We start from the raw sequence: 16,978 nt of genomic DNA on the forward strand, positions 1-16,978 counted from the left end.
CCTTTGGTCATGTGTGCCTAGTGATGGGCAACAAGTGGAGTCATGGAATTGTCCAAGATCTCAGCCAAACCCTGTGGGCAGGACAGCAGCAGGAACTGTGGTATCCACTCCCTGCAGTAACAGGCAGAGGAAGTGCAGCGCAGAGGAAGGACAGCAGGCAGTGGGAACTGCATGAGTCTCTGCCTTCAGTCCTGGCACTAGTGAGAGCCCATAATACAACTGGCCATGCCATTGGTCTAAAAGGGCAAGTGTCCTAATCTCCTGGTTCTGGAGGGTGGTGCTCTCCCGTCTCCACAGTGGAGTGCACCCAGAAGGCTTGGGTCACAGCCACCCTGCTGGGCCAGTTGGGCTGGCAAGCAGTCACACTCAAGCCAGTGCAGAGGAATGTCTGTACAGTCCCAAAGATGAAAATGTGCAGGGTTTTCTGACCTCTAGAACAGCCTGAAGTCAGACGATAGCTCCCTTTCCAAGATGGCTCCTGGCCACAGCAACCTGGGTGTTCACTGGGAGACGATAGGAGATCCTTTTTCATAGCAAGGATACTATGCAGATTTCAGATTACTTATCTAAGTGGGCTGCAAGCCTGTGAGGATTGGGTAACTTTCTAGTAGCTAGGATTGCCAGCATCGACACGGGTAGAGTTTGATGGGACTCTCTTTCATCCTTACCCCTGCATAGGGAGCCAGGTTGGCAGATAATGGCGTATTTTATTTCTGTTATTATGCTATTGTCCCGGGTCTCTTAGTCTTGGAAGGGGTTAGTCTCTCCTGTTGGTGTCCAGTGTTCTTCCCTGGTCCCTCACCTCACCATGAAGCTATATACCTACGACTTTGGTTCTTCTTTGTGGAGAAGGAGTGAGTGCTGAGTACCTCTGCTTGGCCAATTTGATCGACTCTACCTAAAGTTGTCTCATAGTACTCATGAATTTTGGTATATTATATATCCATATTCATTTTTCTCAAGATGCTTTTTGATTTCCTTTTTAATTTCTTCTTAGGCTCATTGTTCAAGAACATATTATTTAATTTCCATGTATTTATGAATTTTCTGAAATTCCTTCTGTTATTGGTTTCTAGTTTAATACCACTGTCATCAGGACAGATGCTTGATATAATTTCAGTCTTCTTGTAATTGTTAGCACTTCTTTTGTAGACTAATCTATGATATTTCTGGAGAAGGTTCATGTGTGCTTGAGAAGAATACATATTCTACTACTGCTGGGTGGAATGTTCTGTATGTATCCATGAGGTCCATTTGGCCCAAGGTGAGGCAGAATATCATAGGGGAAGGACATCAAGGAGGAAGCTGCCCCCCTCATGACAGCAAGGAAACAGGGTGGGGCAAGAGACCAAAGGGAAGAGGTACCCTTCCAGGGCACACCCCCACTTCCTACAGTTACACCCCAGGAAGGAACCACTTCCTCCAGCTACACCCCACATGACTACAGTTACTACCCAGTAAGTCATTCAAGTTAGGGTGAACCAATTAGCAGACAGCTCTCATAATATCGTCAGTTTACCTCTGAACATTCCTATATTAACACAGGAACTTTTGGGTGATATCACATATCCAAACTGTAACAATTGGCCATCTTTGTCTTCTTTTAAAGTTTAGGGGTTAAACTAAGTCTGTTTTATCTAAGTATAACTACCTCTGCCCTCTTTTCTATTTGCAGGAAATATATTTTTCCATGTCTTTGCTTTTAGCCTGTGTTTGTCCTTAAAAGTGAAATAGGTCTTTTGTAGGCAGCTTATAGTTGGGTGATTTTTTTTCTTTTAATTCATTCAATTGCTCTTTGTCTTTTGATTAGAGAATTCAATCCATTTACCTTCAGGACAGGTATAGACTTTGCAAATGGTTTGGTTTTTCCCTCTGCTCACACACTGCTCAACACCACACTGCTGCCGACAGAACAGATATGTGGCCCATGTGGGATGTATTTCCCCACACGTGAAGCATTTCTCCAGGACACCCCAGCTAGTTGTCCTATATTCAGTTCAGTTATGACGCTATCTATTTGATGACCACGAGGTTACAGGCTCATTCCCAGAAACCTTTCTCCCAACTCAGGTGTCGGTCATAACTAATGGGTTGTCACCTATACTTCTAACCAACTATAAATTAGGGCTCCCCCTGATACCAGTATTGAGAATCAGGCGTGTTGAAGATGGAACACCCGAGAAACACCAAGGCAAGCACAGAAGAGAAGTTTTGTTTAAAGGATAGAACCAAGAGAGTGGGAGAGAGAAAAAGAGACTCCTCCGCAGAGGAAGGGGTCCAAGTTGGTGCCCGAGGGAGTGTGGGTATCCTGCCTGTTTTATAGATTTCAGATTTCCCTTGTTCTCATGCCCCCTCCTCTTCTTTTCTTGTCTGTGTGACCCAAAGGTGGGAAAGGAGCCTTCCAGGGGTACAGGCAGAAAGGGAGCAGCCCAGGCAGTATTCACTAACAGCTCCTTGCAGGGAGGAACAATTTCCTGGAGCAGGTAACCTTGGCAACAGGTTGGAGGAGGGGGGAGTACTCTGAAGGTATTAGCATCTTATTTCCTTTGAATCAGCCCCCATCTTCCTGACCCAGTCATTCATCACCTGCACCGACTGTCCTTTTGCCCCCCACCCCTGTCCCCCTGCTTGGGTTTGATTAGTTTGCTAGGGCAGCTCATAGAACTCAGGAAGGCATCTTAGTTATACTTACCAGTTTATTAATAAGATACAATAAAAGATACAGACAGACATCCAGATGAAGAGAGAGATAAGTTGTGGTCTGAAAATGTACCAAGTATGAAGTTTCAGTCTTCATGGAGTTGGAGTAAGCTACCCTGTCAACATATGTATGTGATGCCGACCTAGTGACTCTCCAGAGCCTGTAGGTCAGGCGTTTTTGTGGAGGCTTCTCCACGTAGGCCTGATAAATTAGTTACTCTGCTTGGAGCCTCTCTTCCCTCTCTGGAGAATGGGGAGTGGGGTTGGATGCACCAAGCTTGTGATCTTGGCTTGGTCCTTCTGGTGATCAGCTTCCCTCTACGAGGTCAAGAGTCACCTCAGTAGAACAAAAGAAACTCCTATCACCCAGAAAATTCCAAGGGATTTAGGATCTCTGCGTCAAATTCTCCTTTCACTCTGGAAATTGCACAGGTCTTAGGAGCTCTGTCAGCAACTGGTGCAAAGACCAGACATTCGAACAAGAGATTCTCCTAGCACCCTTGTCACCCAAGAAATCACAAGGCTTTCAGAGCTTCATGTAAGGGACTAGGAGAAAAGACCCACATGCATTTTTCTTCTTATTTCACAGCTTTGTGTCATTTTACTCATCGTTTTCTGGCTGTTTGTAGATTCTTTATTCCTCTTGTTCTCTTGGGATAACTGATTTTTACTAATGGTATTGAGGCCCCGGGACAAAAAGGACAGTCAGTGTAAATAATAAATAATTGGGTCCAATCGGGAAGATGGGGGCTAGTTGGAAAGGAGAGGAAATAAAATGCTGATATCTCCAGAGCTCTTCCCCTCCTCCTCCAGCCTGTTGCCAAGGTGACCTATCTCCAGAGAACTGAATCATTCCTCCCTGCAGGGAGTTGTAGGCATTGTTCATTAATGCCTCCTGGGCTGCTCCTTTCCTGCCCAGGGTCCCTCCACCGCTGGCCCATCTTTTGGTCACGTAGAAAAGATAAGGGGAAAAGGAGGGGGCATGAGAACAAAGGAAATCTAAAATGTGTAGCAGGGGCAGGACACCCCACTTCTGGATAACATCTCTGGATCCCCTTCTCTGCAGAGAACCTCTGTTCTGTTCTTTAAATAAAACTTGCTTTCTACACTTGCCTTGGCATTTCTCTGGGTGTTCAATGTTCACATCTGGGGAAACGGAACATGGCCCTGATTGATTCTCATCACCAGTATCAATATGCTTCGACATCTCATTTTTTATCTGTTATGCATCTGCCGTAGGTCTTTGTTTTGTGACTACCATGTGGCTTACATAAAACATCTTATAACAGACTATTTTTGCCTGATAACAATTTAACTTCGTGTGCAAAAGCTCTATATATTTAATCTACTTCCACATTTTTTTATTTTGATGTCACAATTTATATCTTTGTATATCATGTGTCCCAAGTAAATTATGATAGCTGTTGTTTTTAATAGTTTGGTCTTTTGACCTGCATACTAAAGATATAAGTGATTACCATTACTATATCATTTTGAATTTGCCTGTGCATATATTTTTACCAGTAAATTCTACCAGTAAGAAGTTTTCATGTTTCTAATTAGTTTCTTTTTCTTCAGCCTGAAAAACTCTCCTTAGCATTTCCTGTAAGACAAGTCTGATGGTGATAAACTCCCTTAGCTTTTGTTTGGGAAATTTTTATCTGTCTTTCACTTCTGAAGAACAGCTTTGCCAGGTACAGTTTGCTTGTTTGGAAGATCTTTTCCTTCAGTACTTTGACTATGTCATTCCACTCTTGCCTGGTCTATAAAGGTTTCTACTGATAAATCTGCTGTTAGCCTTATTAGAACTCCATTTTACTTGGTTTGCTTCTTTACTTTTACTGTTTTCAGAATCATCTCTTTGTCTTTCATTTTTGATGCTTCATTTATAGTCTTATTATAACAAGTCTTGTTGTAGTTTGGATTGAATCTGATTGGAGACCTTTGACCTTCTTGCACTATTTATTTATATCTTCCCCAGATTTGGAAATTTTTTTGTTACTTCTTTAAGTTTTCTCTTCCTTCCTGTCTCATTTCTTCTTCCATAGTCCCTATAATTTGAATATTTGCTTTCTTGATGCTTCCCCATACATTCCTTAAGATTTCTTCTTTTCATTCTTCTTCCTCCTTTCTCCCCTATGTATTTTCAAATAATCAGTCTTAGTGGATTTTTTTTTCTCCTGCTTGATTAACTCTGCAATTGACGCTGTTACATTTTTTTCATTTATTATATTTGGAGGTCAAATTTTATCTTTTTATAACTTTATTCTATTAAGTTCTCATTTTGATCAGTTATTATTTTCCTGATTTCCTTGAGTTGTTTCTCTGAATTTTCTTGAAGTTCATCAAGCTTCCTTAAAATAATCATTTGAATTCTTTGTCAGGTGGTTAATCTCCATTTCTTTAGGATCAGTTACTGGTGCTTTATTTTGTTCCTTTGGTGGTGTCATTTTTCTCTGTTCTTGACCCTTGTGGCTGTGCATTGGTATCTGCATGTTTGCATAAACAAGAGCTTATTCCAGTTTTTGAAAACTGACTTTGGGAAAGCCCTTCATTAGCCTGTCCAGAGATTCTGGGCAGGCTATCCTATTTGTGGGAAGGCTTGCTGCTGAAATTCTTGAGCATCCTGGCCTGGTGCATGGTTCAGTAGGTGGGTGGCCTTGGTCCAGGGAATTTGGCCTAGAGTCTGGAACCACTGGGTGGACCTGTTGATATTGTCTGCAGGGCTGGACCTGGAATCAGGTTCTGTGAGGGTGGGTTGCTTTTTCTTTTACTCCATCCTTTTGACTGTGAAACTCTTTATTTTCTTGAGATTTCATCTCAGAAATTAGTTGTCTTTCTTAGGGCATTTAAATTATTTCCCGAGGGACCATACTGATGCAATTAATGTTTCCGCCTCTATGGTTAAAAAGAGGCTTTTGATGTGATCTAATTGTGGCTCACCATCTATCCAGAACAACACAATTGACCCAAGAGACTCAGCGAAGAAAGCATCATTAGAACAGCAAGTGAGTTCAGTCAGGTCACAAAATGAATAAAAAGAACTCAGTTGTTTTCAAATGAAGGGAATTTGAAAACACATTCTATCATAGTAGCAAAAAACAAATATGAAATGCCTCGGAATTAACTTGATAAGACTGTGGAACTTAAATAAAGGAAAACCACTACAAAACTCCACAGAAGGACCTAAATAAAGATGAATTTTGAATACATAGCAGGCCGTATGGTGCTTCTGGTTGAGATACTCTTGTGTAACCCAGACAGTCCTACGTCTCCCAGATCTACAGGCTCCATCATTTCTTTGGTAGCTATTCTTCCAAGAATTGTTAGAAGTCTGTCTCTTTTTTAAATATCTCCAAACATCTACAGAGATTATTGAGAGGCTTATGTTTTCCTTGACCAAAGTAAATCACAATTATTTTTCTATTCTCTTGTTACTTGATTATTCATTTATTAATTCATTCACTGTTTATTTCTATATACATTTATTGAGTGCTAACCATGTCCTAAGCACTCTTGTTACCCACTGGCCATTGCTTATGGCTGCTGGGCTGCTGCCTCTTAGATTCACCCTTATCTTGGGACATTGCCCCTGTCAAGCACCCATACACGGCTGTTTTGTGCAAGACTTCTGAGGTTTGGAGGTTACGAGTGGTAGGTGAATATTATGGGAGGGGAGGAATACTGATATAGCATGTAAGTACAAAGAGCATAAATCAAGAATGGACTAGAAATTAAAGTTCACAGGTCACACCTGTGAGGAGCTTCTCACTTCATGCTTTGTGTGTTTGGGTCTCACTTGCTGTCATCTTTTGCAATGCCCTCTTCCTGTCACTCAGGCATCTCCTATTGGTCATATCAGCCTCTGTGATTTCTACACCCCTTGGCCCCTGTGTTAGTCAGCTATTTCACTGCTGTGACTAAAAGACCCAACCAGAACAACTTTAAGGAGAAAAAGTTTATTTGGGGACTCATGGTTTCAGAGGCCTCAATCCAGAGACAACAGTTTCCATTCCTCAGGGCTCAAGTTGAGGCTGAACATGGTGGCAGAAGAGTGTGGCAGAGGGAAGCAGCACATGTGGTGATCAGAAAGCAGAGAGAGAAAGAGGCTCCACTCTCCAGATACAAAATACATACCACAAGGCCACGCCCCCAACGAACCACTTCCTCCAGCCACACCCACCTGCCTCCAGCCACCACCCAGTTAATCCCATCAGGGATTAATTCACTGATTAGGTTAAGGCTGTAATCCAGTCATTTCTTCTTGGAACCTTCTTGTATTGTCTCACACATGAGCTTTTGGGAGATACCACATCTAAACCATAATAGCCCCTTTCTCCTAGCCCAAGCCTTTGGAAACTCACTTTTCCTGTTATTACATAACTAAAGCAATTTAGCTGTCTGTCTCTCATCCTTACTCATATAGATGGGGATAGGAGTAGTATTAATTTGCTTAACTGAAGAAGTCATTGAGCTATTATATTCCCTTCCCCTAGGAAAAAAACACACAAACAAAAACACTTCTCACCCCTTGAAAAATAATTTTTTTCTGATCTCCAGAGCAACACGCTTTAAAATATTTATTTTCCTTCTTATCACATTTGTATTTTGAAGAATTCAAATCTCTCCCAAGCAAACAGAAGATAATTTGAACTATAATGCCAATAATTTTTTTCCCTGAAATTCAATAAAATGATCTTCAAGTTAATTTGGAAGGAAAAAAATAAGCTCAAAGAACAAGCTGAATCTTGGAAGAAGAATAGAGGACTAACTCTGGGTTTAATATAAACACTCTTCTAGTGGAAGAATGAGCAAGCAGAGAAAAAAACCCATAACACAAAATCTATAAACAGGTCTAAGAATATGAAAGTACTGAGAATATAATAAGTGAAATACCTCCAGAAGAAAACACAGGCAAGTATTTATGTAATCTCTGACTGAGGAAGTTATTTCTAACCATGGGAGAGGGTGGAAACATTCTTATTAAAATCACTTTTTTTTAAACCCAGCATGCAAAATAAAAAACAAAAAAACCCAGCATGTTATAGAACATGGATAAACCTTAAAAACATTATGCTAAGTAAAAGAGTCAGATACAACAGATCACATCTGTGTGATTCTCTTCATATGAACTGTCCAGAATAGGCAAATGCATAGAGACAAACACTAAATTCACAGTTGCCAGAGCAAGGGAGGGCAACTGGTACTGAGCCTGAGGGTTTCTAGAGTGACTAGCATGATCTGCGTAAGGTGACAGTAACTGAACAAATTTTGAATGTACTACCAACCAGTGAATGGTATACGTTAAAGGCTGAATTTTATGATAAGTGAATTGTATCTTTTTTTTTAATTTGCAGATGGACACGATACCTTTATTTTGTTTATTAAGTTTTATGCAGTGCTGGGGATTGAACCCAGTGCCTCATGCTAGACAAATGCTCTACCACTGAGCCACAACCTCATCCCCAAAATGTATCTTAATTAAAAAATGTAAGATAAGTGAGGTCTACCTTTGATGTTGAAGCCAGAACTATAGGTAATCAGTCGAATTGAGGAAATGGAGGCCAGTTTGGATCCTGGAAGTTGGAGACCGCCCCTGGGAGACTGGAATGTTGATACCTCCAGAGCCCTCTGATCACCAAGTTTACCTGTCTCTACCACCCATCTCAAAAGGCTGCAGGCAGGGAATTGCTAATTAAAGCCCCCTGGGCTGCTGCCTGCCTGAATCCTCCACTTGGCCCCTGCCCCTGCCCATCTGCTTCTCAACTTTTTGCCATCTCACTGGCATCTCCTGGGCAGAAGGAGAGAGATAAGCAGGGAGAGAAGGAGAACAAAGGGAACTTTAATCTATAAAAAGGGCCGGGCGCTCTCACTTCTTGGGATACCAGAATACCAGCCATGGCCCCTCTCTCCCTCCTGGAAGAAGTCTGGGTTACTACCTTTAAATAAAACCTGCTTTATATGCTTGCCTTGGCCTGCTTCTTTAATGTTCAGACTTCAACATTTGAGGAAGCAGAACTTGTCACTGGTAACCGGTGGTATCGAATGTCATAAGAAAAATAAGACCTGCATGCCAATAGAGAATAATCAAAGAATATAATTAAAAATTTTAAGGTGGATGCCTGATAGACCTATCAAGTGCAAATTAAAGCAATGGGATGAAGTATTTATCTAGTTACTTGCAAAGATGAAAAAATTATGAGTTTCCATCATCGGGTAGAGTGTAATCTAGTTAAACATCCTGGTATTGATGAAGTGAAGTTGGTAATATAAGTTTTAAGTTGTGTTCTTGTGTTTCCATTTCTAGAAGCTTTTCTTAAATACAGTTTGCTATTTGAAATAAAATAGTAAAACAGGGCTGGGGTTGTGGCTCAGCAGTAGAGCACTTGCCTAGCATGTGTGAGGCGCTGGGTTTGATTCTCAGCACCACATATAAATGAATAAAATAAAATAAAGATCCACTGACAACCAAAAAAACTTTTCTTAAATAAAATAAAATAGTAAAACAATAGAATGAACACAGGAATATGTTTCTGCTGTTGGAAAGTAGGATACAGAAAATGACACAGACCAACAGAAGCAGAGGAATGCACCCCAAAATGGGGGCAAACGATGGCCTCTTAGGGGCAAGAACCTTGTTCGTTCTTGTCTATATTTTCTGTTAATCAGCACAGTCCTAGGAGAAAAGGTGTCTCCGAAGAAGGATCCTCTGAGAAGTTCCCTAGGAGAAGGGGGAACCAGACTCAGGACCAGAGGGGTCCTTAGCTTACCTGATGGAAAAGGATCTTCAGCACACACCAGTCAGAGGCACAGACAGGTCTGTTTAAGGAAATAGAGTCACACTCAAGGGAGAACGAGAGCTGTCTGGAGAGCCAGAGATGCGTTTTGGGGTTCTCAGCTCTCTTTTAAAGGAAACTCAGTGATTGGCCAAATGGGAAGGTACGTAGGAATGCTACCATTCTGGTGATCTCCAGGGGGTTTCTGGTGGTCCAGTCACTGAGGATGCTCAGGCTGACATCTTCACTATCTCATCAGTAGATAGCACTGGAAAGTCCCCTAAATTATAGGTCCTCAAGATATCATCTCTCTCTCTGCTTAATCTATTTATTGAAGTGTTAATTAACAGTGCTCAGGTAGATTTACAGGTTTTCAGGAATTTGGGAGTAACAGGCCAGATAGGGAGACAGGCTTAGGGAGTAACACAGGCCTGGAAAAGCATGCAGAATTTCTGAATTAAAATTTTATTTCCTTGTCCTTTTATGTCTCCGTTCTACTGATTTCTTATTTATTCTATCCTACCTCAGTCTTTTGCAAATATTCTATGTCAGAAGTATTTTTTTGTGATCAGGAAACAATTTTTTGGACATTATTTTAAATAATACAACTTCAAGTAGGATGAAACTTTCTGGTTCTTTTTTTTTTTGTTTTAGGTTTTGTGTGTGTGTGTGTGTGTGTGTGTGTGTGTGTGTGTGTGTGTGTACTTTAGCAGAAACAAGGTTAGAAAAGAAATTTCTAGTTTCTCCTCTAGATTCTAGAGAGATTCACGAAAGTTCCAAAGCCAAATTCTCCCTCTAAGGCTGACCATGTAAGATGCTTTCAGGACTATTCGTGGTTCCAGGATTCGACCAATCGAAGAGTGGTCATTTTACAACAGGGATCATTGTCAATTAAACTGTGGTGTATCTATCTCAAGATTTTTTTCTGCTCCAAATACAGGTATTTTAGAATTTACAGTCAGGATCACATTGCGTGGAGTGCTTTGCATTAGTGATGATTTTCCCCGGATGTAACCATTTTCTTCTCCCATTTTCCTAGACAGAATCATGAATAAACTGGAGGATAAGCAGGACCAGATGATACCATGAAGAGAAGTTTACAGGCCCTCTATTGCCAACTGTTAAGTAAGTTCCAAGTGTGTTTCTTCTTTCCTAGAATATACCAGTGTTACTGCTTGCTGAGTGCCAGAGACTGACATGTTTTCTGGAGGAAGACCAGGGCTCAGTCAATGAGAAAGGACAGCAGATTTTCCCTCCGTTTCATGTAGATAAAGTATCAAGCATTAACAGATTCTAATGCTTGGAGTGTCTGTTGTAATGTGGATCCATTATAACAATTCTAACAGGACACCTTAAGCATTGTTAATTCAAGAATGCTTCTCAAAAGCATTCTTGCTCTTGGTTCTGTAGTAGAATATAGGGTCTTCTGGTATGATCTTCCTTAGGTTTCTCACAGGGAGGAAATGGTAGATTGTGTTTTCTGGATTTGGTCATATAGGCCCGTTAGCATGCCGTGACAATACAGCCTTTGGCTTGGACTGTTATACATGTTACATATGATTCGTAGCTAATGAGTGGTAGAAATGTGATTTCTTGGTTTTGTGGTAGAACCAGGAGTGTTTGATTATGACATATTCCTCGTGTTTGGGGGAATGTGCCACAAAGAGCCATTTGCCATGCAGTGACTATACAGCTTTTGGGACTGAACTGGTACTGAATGAATGTAAAAACCTCCACCAATTGGTGGTCTCGGTGTTCTGATTGATCCACTTGGCACAGCAGGCATTGCCCAATCCAGGTCCAGCCACAGGCCCCGAGCTGGAAAACTTGGAGTCCATTGTGTCTCATTCTTGCTTTGGTAAATGGAGGGCCTGTCTTTCCTACACTAAGCAGCTCCTTGTTAATTTCTCAGTATTTTTTTTAACTGAGAAAATAAAAATGAATAAAATGCAAAGAGATTGAGATGCAAATCACCAGCCAGACAACCCTTAGAATTTAGCAATTCAGGTTGTATGTTGTACCCCCAGTGCAAAGCACTTTATCTACAGACAGCATTCTGGCTGAGTGTTTTAATTGACTTATTTCTTCTGCTACCTTCTAATCCCTGAAACACAGATCACGTAAGGCTATTTCAGCCCAGTGGAAAGTCGCCAAGACTTGCAGGGACTCTCTTATGTTCTTTTCCCGTGTGTTCTACGGACTGTTGGCTTCTTGCCTTTTTTTTTTTTTTTTAAATGATAAGCTGGTTTTTTAAAGAAAAGGCTTTACAGATTGAAGAAGCAATGTCATCAAGGAATGATTAACTCTGCTTGATGAGAGAGGGGACGTTTGAAGGATAAATAGGATTTTACACGCAATCACACACACGCACCTCAGAGGAGGAGAGACAGGCTTTGTAGTAGAAGGAACAGGAAATGAAAAGACAGCATAAATATCTTTGGGAGGCAGCAGAATGCTTTTTAAGCTCAGCTATGCTGATCATATATGTCCCAAAGTTTGATAATATTAATATTAAGGTCATATATTATTTGAAAGGTCTTTGGGTAAATTATTTTACACTTCAAGTCTTACACTATGACAAGGTCTGTGTTCCTAAATTGAGCAACTTTGAAGGCTAAAGAAGAGCTTTTCAACCATCATCTGGACAGCTACAGAAACCAGCTGGGTCTCAACACCTTGTGGTTTGCAAAGCTTGCTGGGATATGCAGACAGCGCAGGTCAGGTAGCTCTTTGCTGGTTAGGTATAAGACAGTGGTCCTCAACTAAACCACCCCAGTTGTTGGCGTGCATATACACACATTAGCTGATAAATGTCATCGGTGGCCAGTTACCAAGTTACACCTACATTAACATTGTTCACAAACAAAATGATTTTGCCATGTCTAAAATGGACTTAAGAACTAAAGGGGCCACACCAATTTAAGATGTTATATGTAGTTCAGCAGACTGATATTTTTAATTTGGGAAAAGAAAAGAAAAAAAAAAAAAAGACCGATTATACAGGTTGTTCATTGTTACATTACAAACTACTCCAAAATGGTGGCTTAAAGCAATAATGGTCATGTATTTTGCTCATGAACTGGCTACTTTGGTAGGACTTGGCAGGTCCTCCTGTCTCTGCAGCAGTGCCAGGAACCTAGGCTGGAATGACTCCAGTGGCTAGAGGCTGGAACAGCTGGGACTGTCCCAGCATTTCTCTCTCTCCCTGAGGCCTCCTCACACAGCAGATTTTGGCTTCATCACAGCATGATGACCTTAGAAGGTCAAACCTCTTACCCGGCACCTCACCACTATGAAGTTGGGGTGAAACCTATAAGAATTAGCTTATGAGTTAGACTTGAAAGACCTAGAATAATACTGCATTAGTCAGCTTTTCATCACTATAATGAAATACTTGAGGCAGACAAACTTTATAAAGCAAAGAGGTTTGCTATTTTGGCTCATGGTTCTGGAGGTGTTAAGTTTTGGGCCACATCACGTCCTTCATGTTGGCAAAGCCCCAGAGCTACGTGGAGCATTACATGGCCAAAGGCAGGGAGCACGCATGTGTAGGTGTGTCTGTGCGGTCTCTCCCCATCTTACAAAGCTGAGATTCAGTCATGAGGGCTCCACCCTAATGACCTTATCTCATTCTAATTCATTCTCATTCACTTGCTCTCCCAAGGTCCCACCTCAGGTGCTCATCCTGGTGATTAAATTTCAACACCTGAAGCCTTGGGAGACACTGAACCCGTATTTGTGAATATTCACCATAGCAAATACTTATGCCACATCATACTGCCAAGGGAGTCACTAAGACCAACCCTGATTCAAGGGGAGGGGAAGTATGTGGTAACAATTTGTAGTTATCTTTGGATTACCCCCGAAAGTATCCTTTGGTTCAAAAATAATACTAATAAAACACTCACCATTGTGGACATCAGCCACATCGTGAGTTGTCACCGTCAGCAGGGAAGCCGCTCCCTCCTGAGTACCCCGGGGCTGTTTGCGGAGCAGTTTCCCCCACCATCTCGTTCATCCCCGAGCTGCAAGCTTGAAGATGGAGACTTATCGTGAATTCCTTGAGGACTGGCCCTGGGTACCAGGCAGTGAGTGGTGGAGCTGGAAGTCACCTCTCTGACCCTTGCCAGCATGGCCCGTTTGTATCCTGCCAAGGAGCAGTGTGGCCCTCTGCTGTGCCTGTGGCTGAAAGAGATTCCGACCTGTGTTCCATAAAGCGAGCTCTTGCTGGTGATGTCAGGTGAGGCTGAAAAATCCCAGCCTCTCTCTGGATCATTGTGTCACCATCAACAGTCATTGGGGCTTGTGTGTCTGAAGAGGGCTGAGCGCTGCGGTCTTTGGCAGATAGGGGCAATTGAGATTTTAATACTTTACTTTTATTAGGTTTTTATTAGGTTTGATCCCCAGCACCAAAAAAATAAATTAGTTAAACAAAAAACCTTACTGAAGCCACCTCTGCCTTCTTATTTCATGTACTCCTCTCCACAGCACAGAACTGAGTTTTTCATCTCGCCAGCATGAGCCCTCTGGGGAAGTGTAGCATAAATATATATAAATATATATAAGAAGCCTTATAAATATATATAAATATATATAAGAAACCTTGGAACAAATGAAAGTCTGAGGTTGGGGCATGGTAAGGAGAACCTTCATGGTTACGTAAAAACCAAATCCCCATCCTTCATTTGTTCTTTCTAAGACCTAGGCAATCACTTAAGTGTGAAGCTGATGGAAAGAATTCCTAGGTCTTCAAACCAGGAGCGCAGAGTTCAGATCCTCTCCTGGCCACTTTCTGTGGCTTACCTCAGGTAAGTTACTTGACCTCAGTGAGCCTCTGATGGGAAGGGGGATGTGACCACCCCGCACTGACTGAACGCATGGCAAGTGGAAGACCTGCAAAGGATGCCAGTTCCCCTTCCTGTCTGGAAGAGACGAGTGCAGCCTCTGCTGTACCTTTCTATGGGATCCTCTGGTTTGCAAAGCATTTTTCCAAAATTTGATCCTGACGACAACCTTATAAGGCAAGGCAGGAATTAATCTTCATTGACCCCATTCAGTGGAGAAAGGAGTCGCCATAGTCAAGGCTGCCTTTCCCGACCACAGCACAGCTCTGATAAAAACGTATTTGTAATAGAGCATCATCACCGGCCCTAGAACAGGACGCTGCTGTGGAGGCACTGAGTCTGCGTCATGAGTTAGCAGCCTGGTCTTAGCCTGGGCACTGCATACTGGAAACTGTTTTCTTTGCTCCCTTGTTAAGGACTAGGCAATTATTGTGATCTTGTGAAAATTTGAAGTTTTGATATGCCAGCATCCATTCTAATCAGAGTTGTTTGAATACTTAAGAGTTAAGAAGTAATTGTGTTTGGTAACTTGAGTCTGTGTGACACACCCATGTTTCAATTTCTTAAGTCACGCTCTGTGTTGTCACTAGTACATCCTACCTGCTCGCTCATGCATCCTCTGCATATACCGATCATTTTGCTGACCACCCAAAATAGCCCTTTGTTCGACGCAGAGAACTGCCTGCGGGTCCATGTCTTACAGGCCAGGAGGCAAGGAAGAGTATAAAGAGCTCTCCTTGCGTGAATTATTGTCCCTCGCTTGTAGAATTGAGAAGGGAAAATGTACCCCATTTTGTTTACTGGGGCATGGGTCTGTTTCAGTCTTCGATTATGCACGCGCGCACACACGCACACCATAGTACCGGTCTCTCTTCCACTGTCCTAGGTAGGGTGAGAAGTTGATTGGATCTGCATGCAGTTCATCTCCTCTTGGAATCCATTTTTGATTGAACACTCTGCTTCTCATGTGATCTCTGGAACTGAGCAAAACCCTTTGAAATTATTTTAAAGTGAGACAACTACCCTTGGAGCCTTTCCAGTTCTATCCTTTCTTGCTACACACTAAGTTTATTCTTCCCTCCAGCCACTTCTTTTTTTTTAATATTTTTAGATGTTGATAGACCTTTATTTCACTCATTTATTTATATGTGGTGCTGAGACTCGAACCCAGTGCCTCAACATGCTAGGCAAGTGCTCCACTACTGAGCCACAATCCCAGCCCTTCCCACCAGCCGCTTCTGAAACTAGAAGAATCCATAGAGTACTATCTTCCACGAGGGATCGACATCTTCCCTCCATTCTTCCTTCCTGTTTTCCTGTGATAAACCCAAGGTCCCCACCATGGCACCTCCATGGGCCAGTCGTCCTACCAAGGTCTGCGATCTGAGGTTCTCAGGTGCTCCGTTAGATGGAACTAATGAACACCAAGGTGTGCTCATTGGTTAAGAAGTTATGGGACTCTTCCTGCAACCCCTGGGGGTGTTCACATTTTTAAAGAGATGAATTTCACCTTCTTAATGCAAACACTATTTTGGTGTTATTTTGAGCAGCAGTGTAAGCAAGCTCGCTTCCCAACTTCTGTTTGTCTGGATGTTCCTGAGTAGATCATGGATCTCGAATCTCCAGGTTATTTTGAAATCTGGGCTCATCCTTTCCTTTTTGGGCAGCTACTTCCAGAAATGGTCTTCTTGTGCCTTCTCTGTACCCTTGTATCATCACCCTTCACCCAGATTTCCCAAGCCCCCCAAACTGGAAGGCATCCTTGACTCTCTTTCTGCGCCATCTTGGGTGCATCTGGATGTCAGCTCCTGTTGGCACCAACGTGTGAATCCACTCGAGTCTCTGCAACCCCACTGCCTCTGCTTTGGAGGAGGGCGCCCAGTGTGCTCGCCTGGACATTTTCAGTCGTCTCCCTGCTTCTTGTTCTGATCTTAAGCCTCCTTCTAAATGCACCCTGGCTTTGCTTCAGAATTAGCTGCCCGTCCTCTGCATAAGCTCTCTGTGGTTCTCCATCCACCAAAAGCAGCAGCTCTCACGGAGTCGTCCACACAGTCCTGAGAACGCCCGGGACCTTTTCAAGATGTCTTAAAGGGCCCTCCCTTTTCCAACTGCTCATCTTTATGAAGTCATTTTTTTTCATATATTTGAACCAAAATAACATATCTCAACAGATTGAATGCAAAAGCTGATATGAGAACCAATTGTCTTTCATAAGCCAGACATTAAAGAGATTTACAAAAATATAAAACAATGCCACCTTATTTTTTTGGCCAGAAAATATGGCTATTTTTCACTAAAAAAAAAAGTTATTTGTTAAGATGTGATAATTTTGTTGTTACTTTTTTTGTTTGTTTGTTTTGTTACTTTTAATGAATGAATTTGGGGGGAGGGTATCAAGGATTGAACTCAGAGGTGCTTAACCAGTGAGCCACATCCCCAGCCATTTTTTATATTTTATTTAGAGACCGGGTCTTGCTGAGTTGCTTAGGGCCTCGCTAAGTTGCTGAGGCTGGCTTGGAACTCACAATCCTCCTTCCTCAGCCTCCCGAGCCCCTGGGATCACAGGCCTGCACTACCACACCCGACCAAGAGTTAATATTTTTTGTTTCCCAACTTTAACCTTTAATACAGTAAATATCAGTAGATATACTCATATAA

The 16,978-nt window shown here is 42.1% G+C and overlaps 1 protein-coding gene across 10 annotated transcripts in view; it reads left to right on the plus strand.

The window, feature by feature from the left end:
- The window catches only part of TMEM108 (transmembrane protein 108), a 327,142-nt gene that overhangs the window by 167,372 nt on the left and 142,792 nt on the right, over positions 1–16,978 (plus strand). For 5 of the 10 annotated variants that reach the window (XM_079101299.1, XM_079101302.1, XM_079101297.1 and 2 more), the window contains one exon: positions 10,516–10,601. Coding sequence is in view for 6 of the 10 variants with exons in the window: in XM_079101302.1 (XP_078957428.1) it covers positions 10,562–10,601 (40 nt within the window). In the remaining 4 variants the exon portion in view is untranslated. The remainder of the gene's footprint in view (positions 1–10,515; positions 10,602–16,978) is intronic. The other 5 variants (XM_079101296.1, XM_079101304.1, XM_079101301.1 and 2 more) reach the window with 1 other exon arrangement.

Source organism: Sciurus vulgaris (assembly GCF_902686455.1).
Source record: "Sciurus vulgaris genome assembly, chromosome: 10".
NCBI lineage: Eukaryota > Metazoa > Chordata > Mammalia > Rodentia > Sciuridae > Sciurus > Sciurus vulgaris.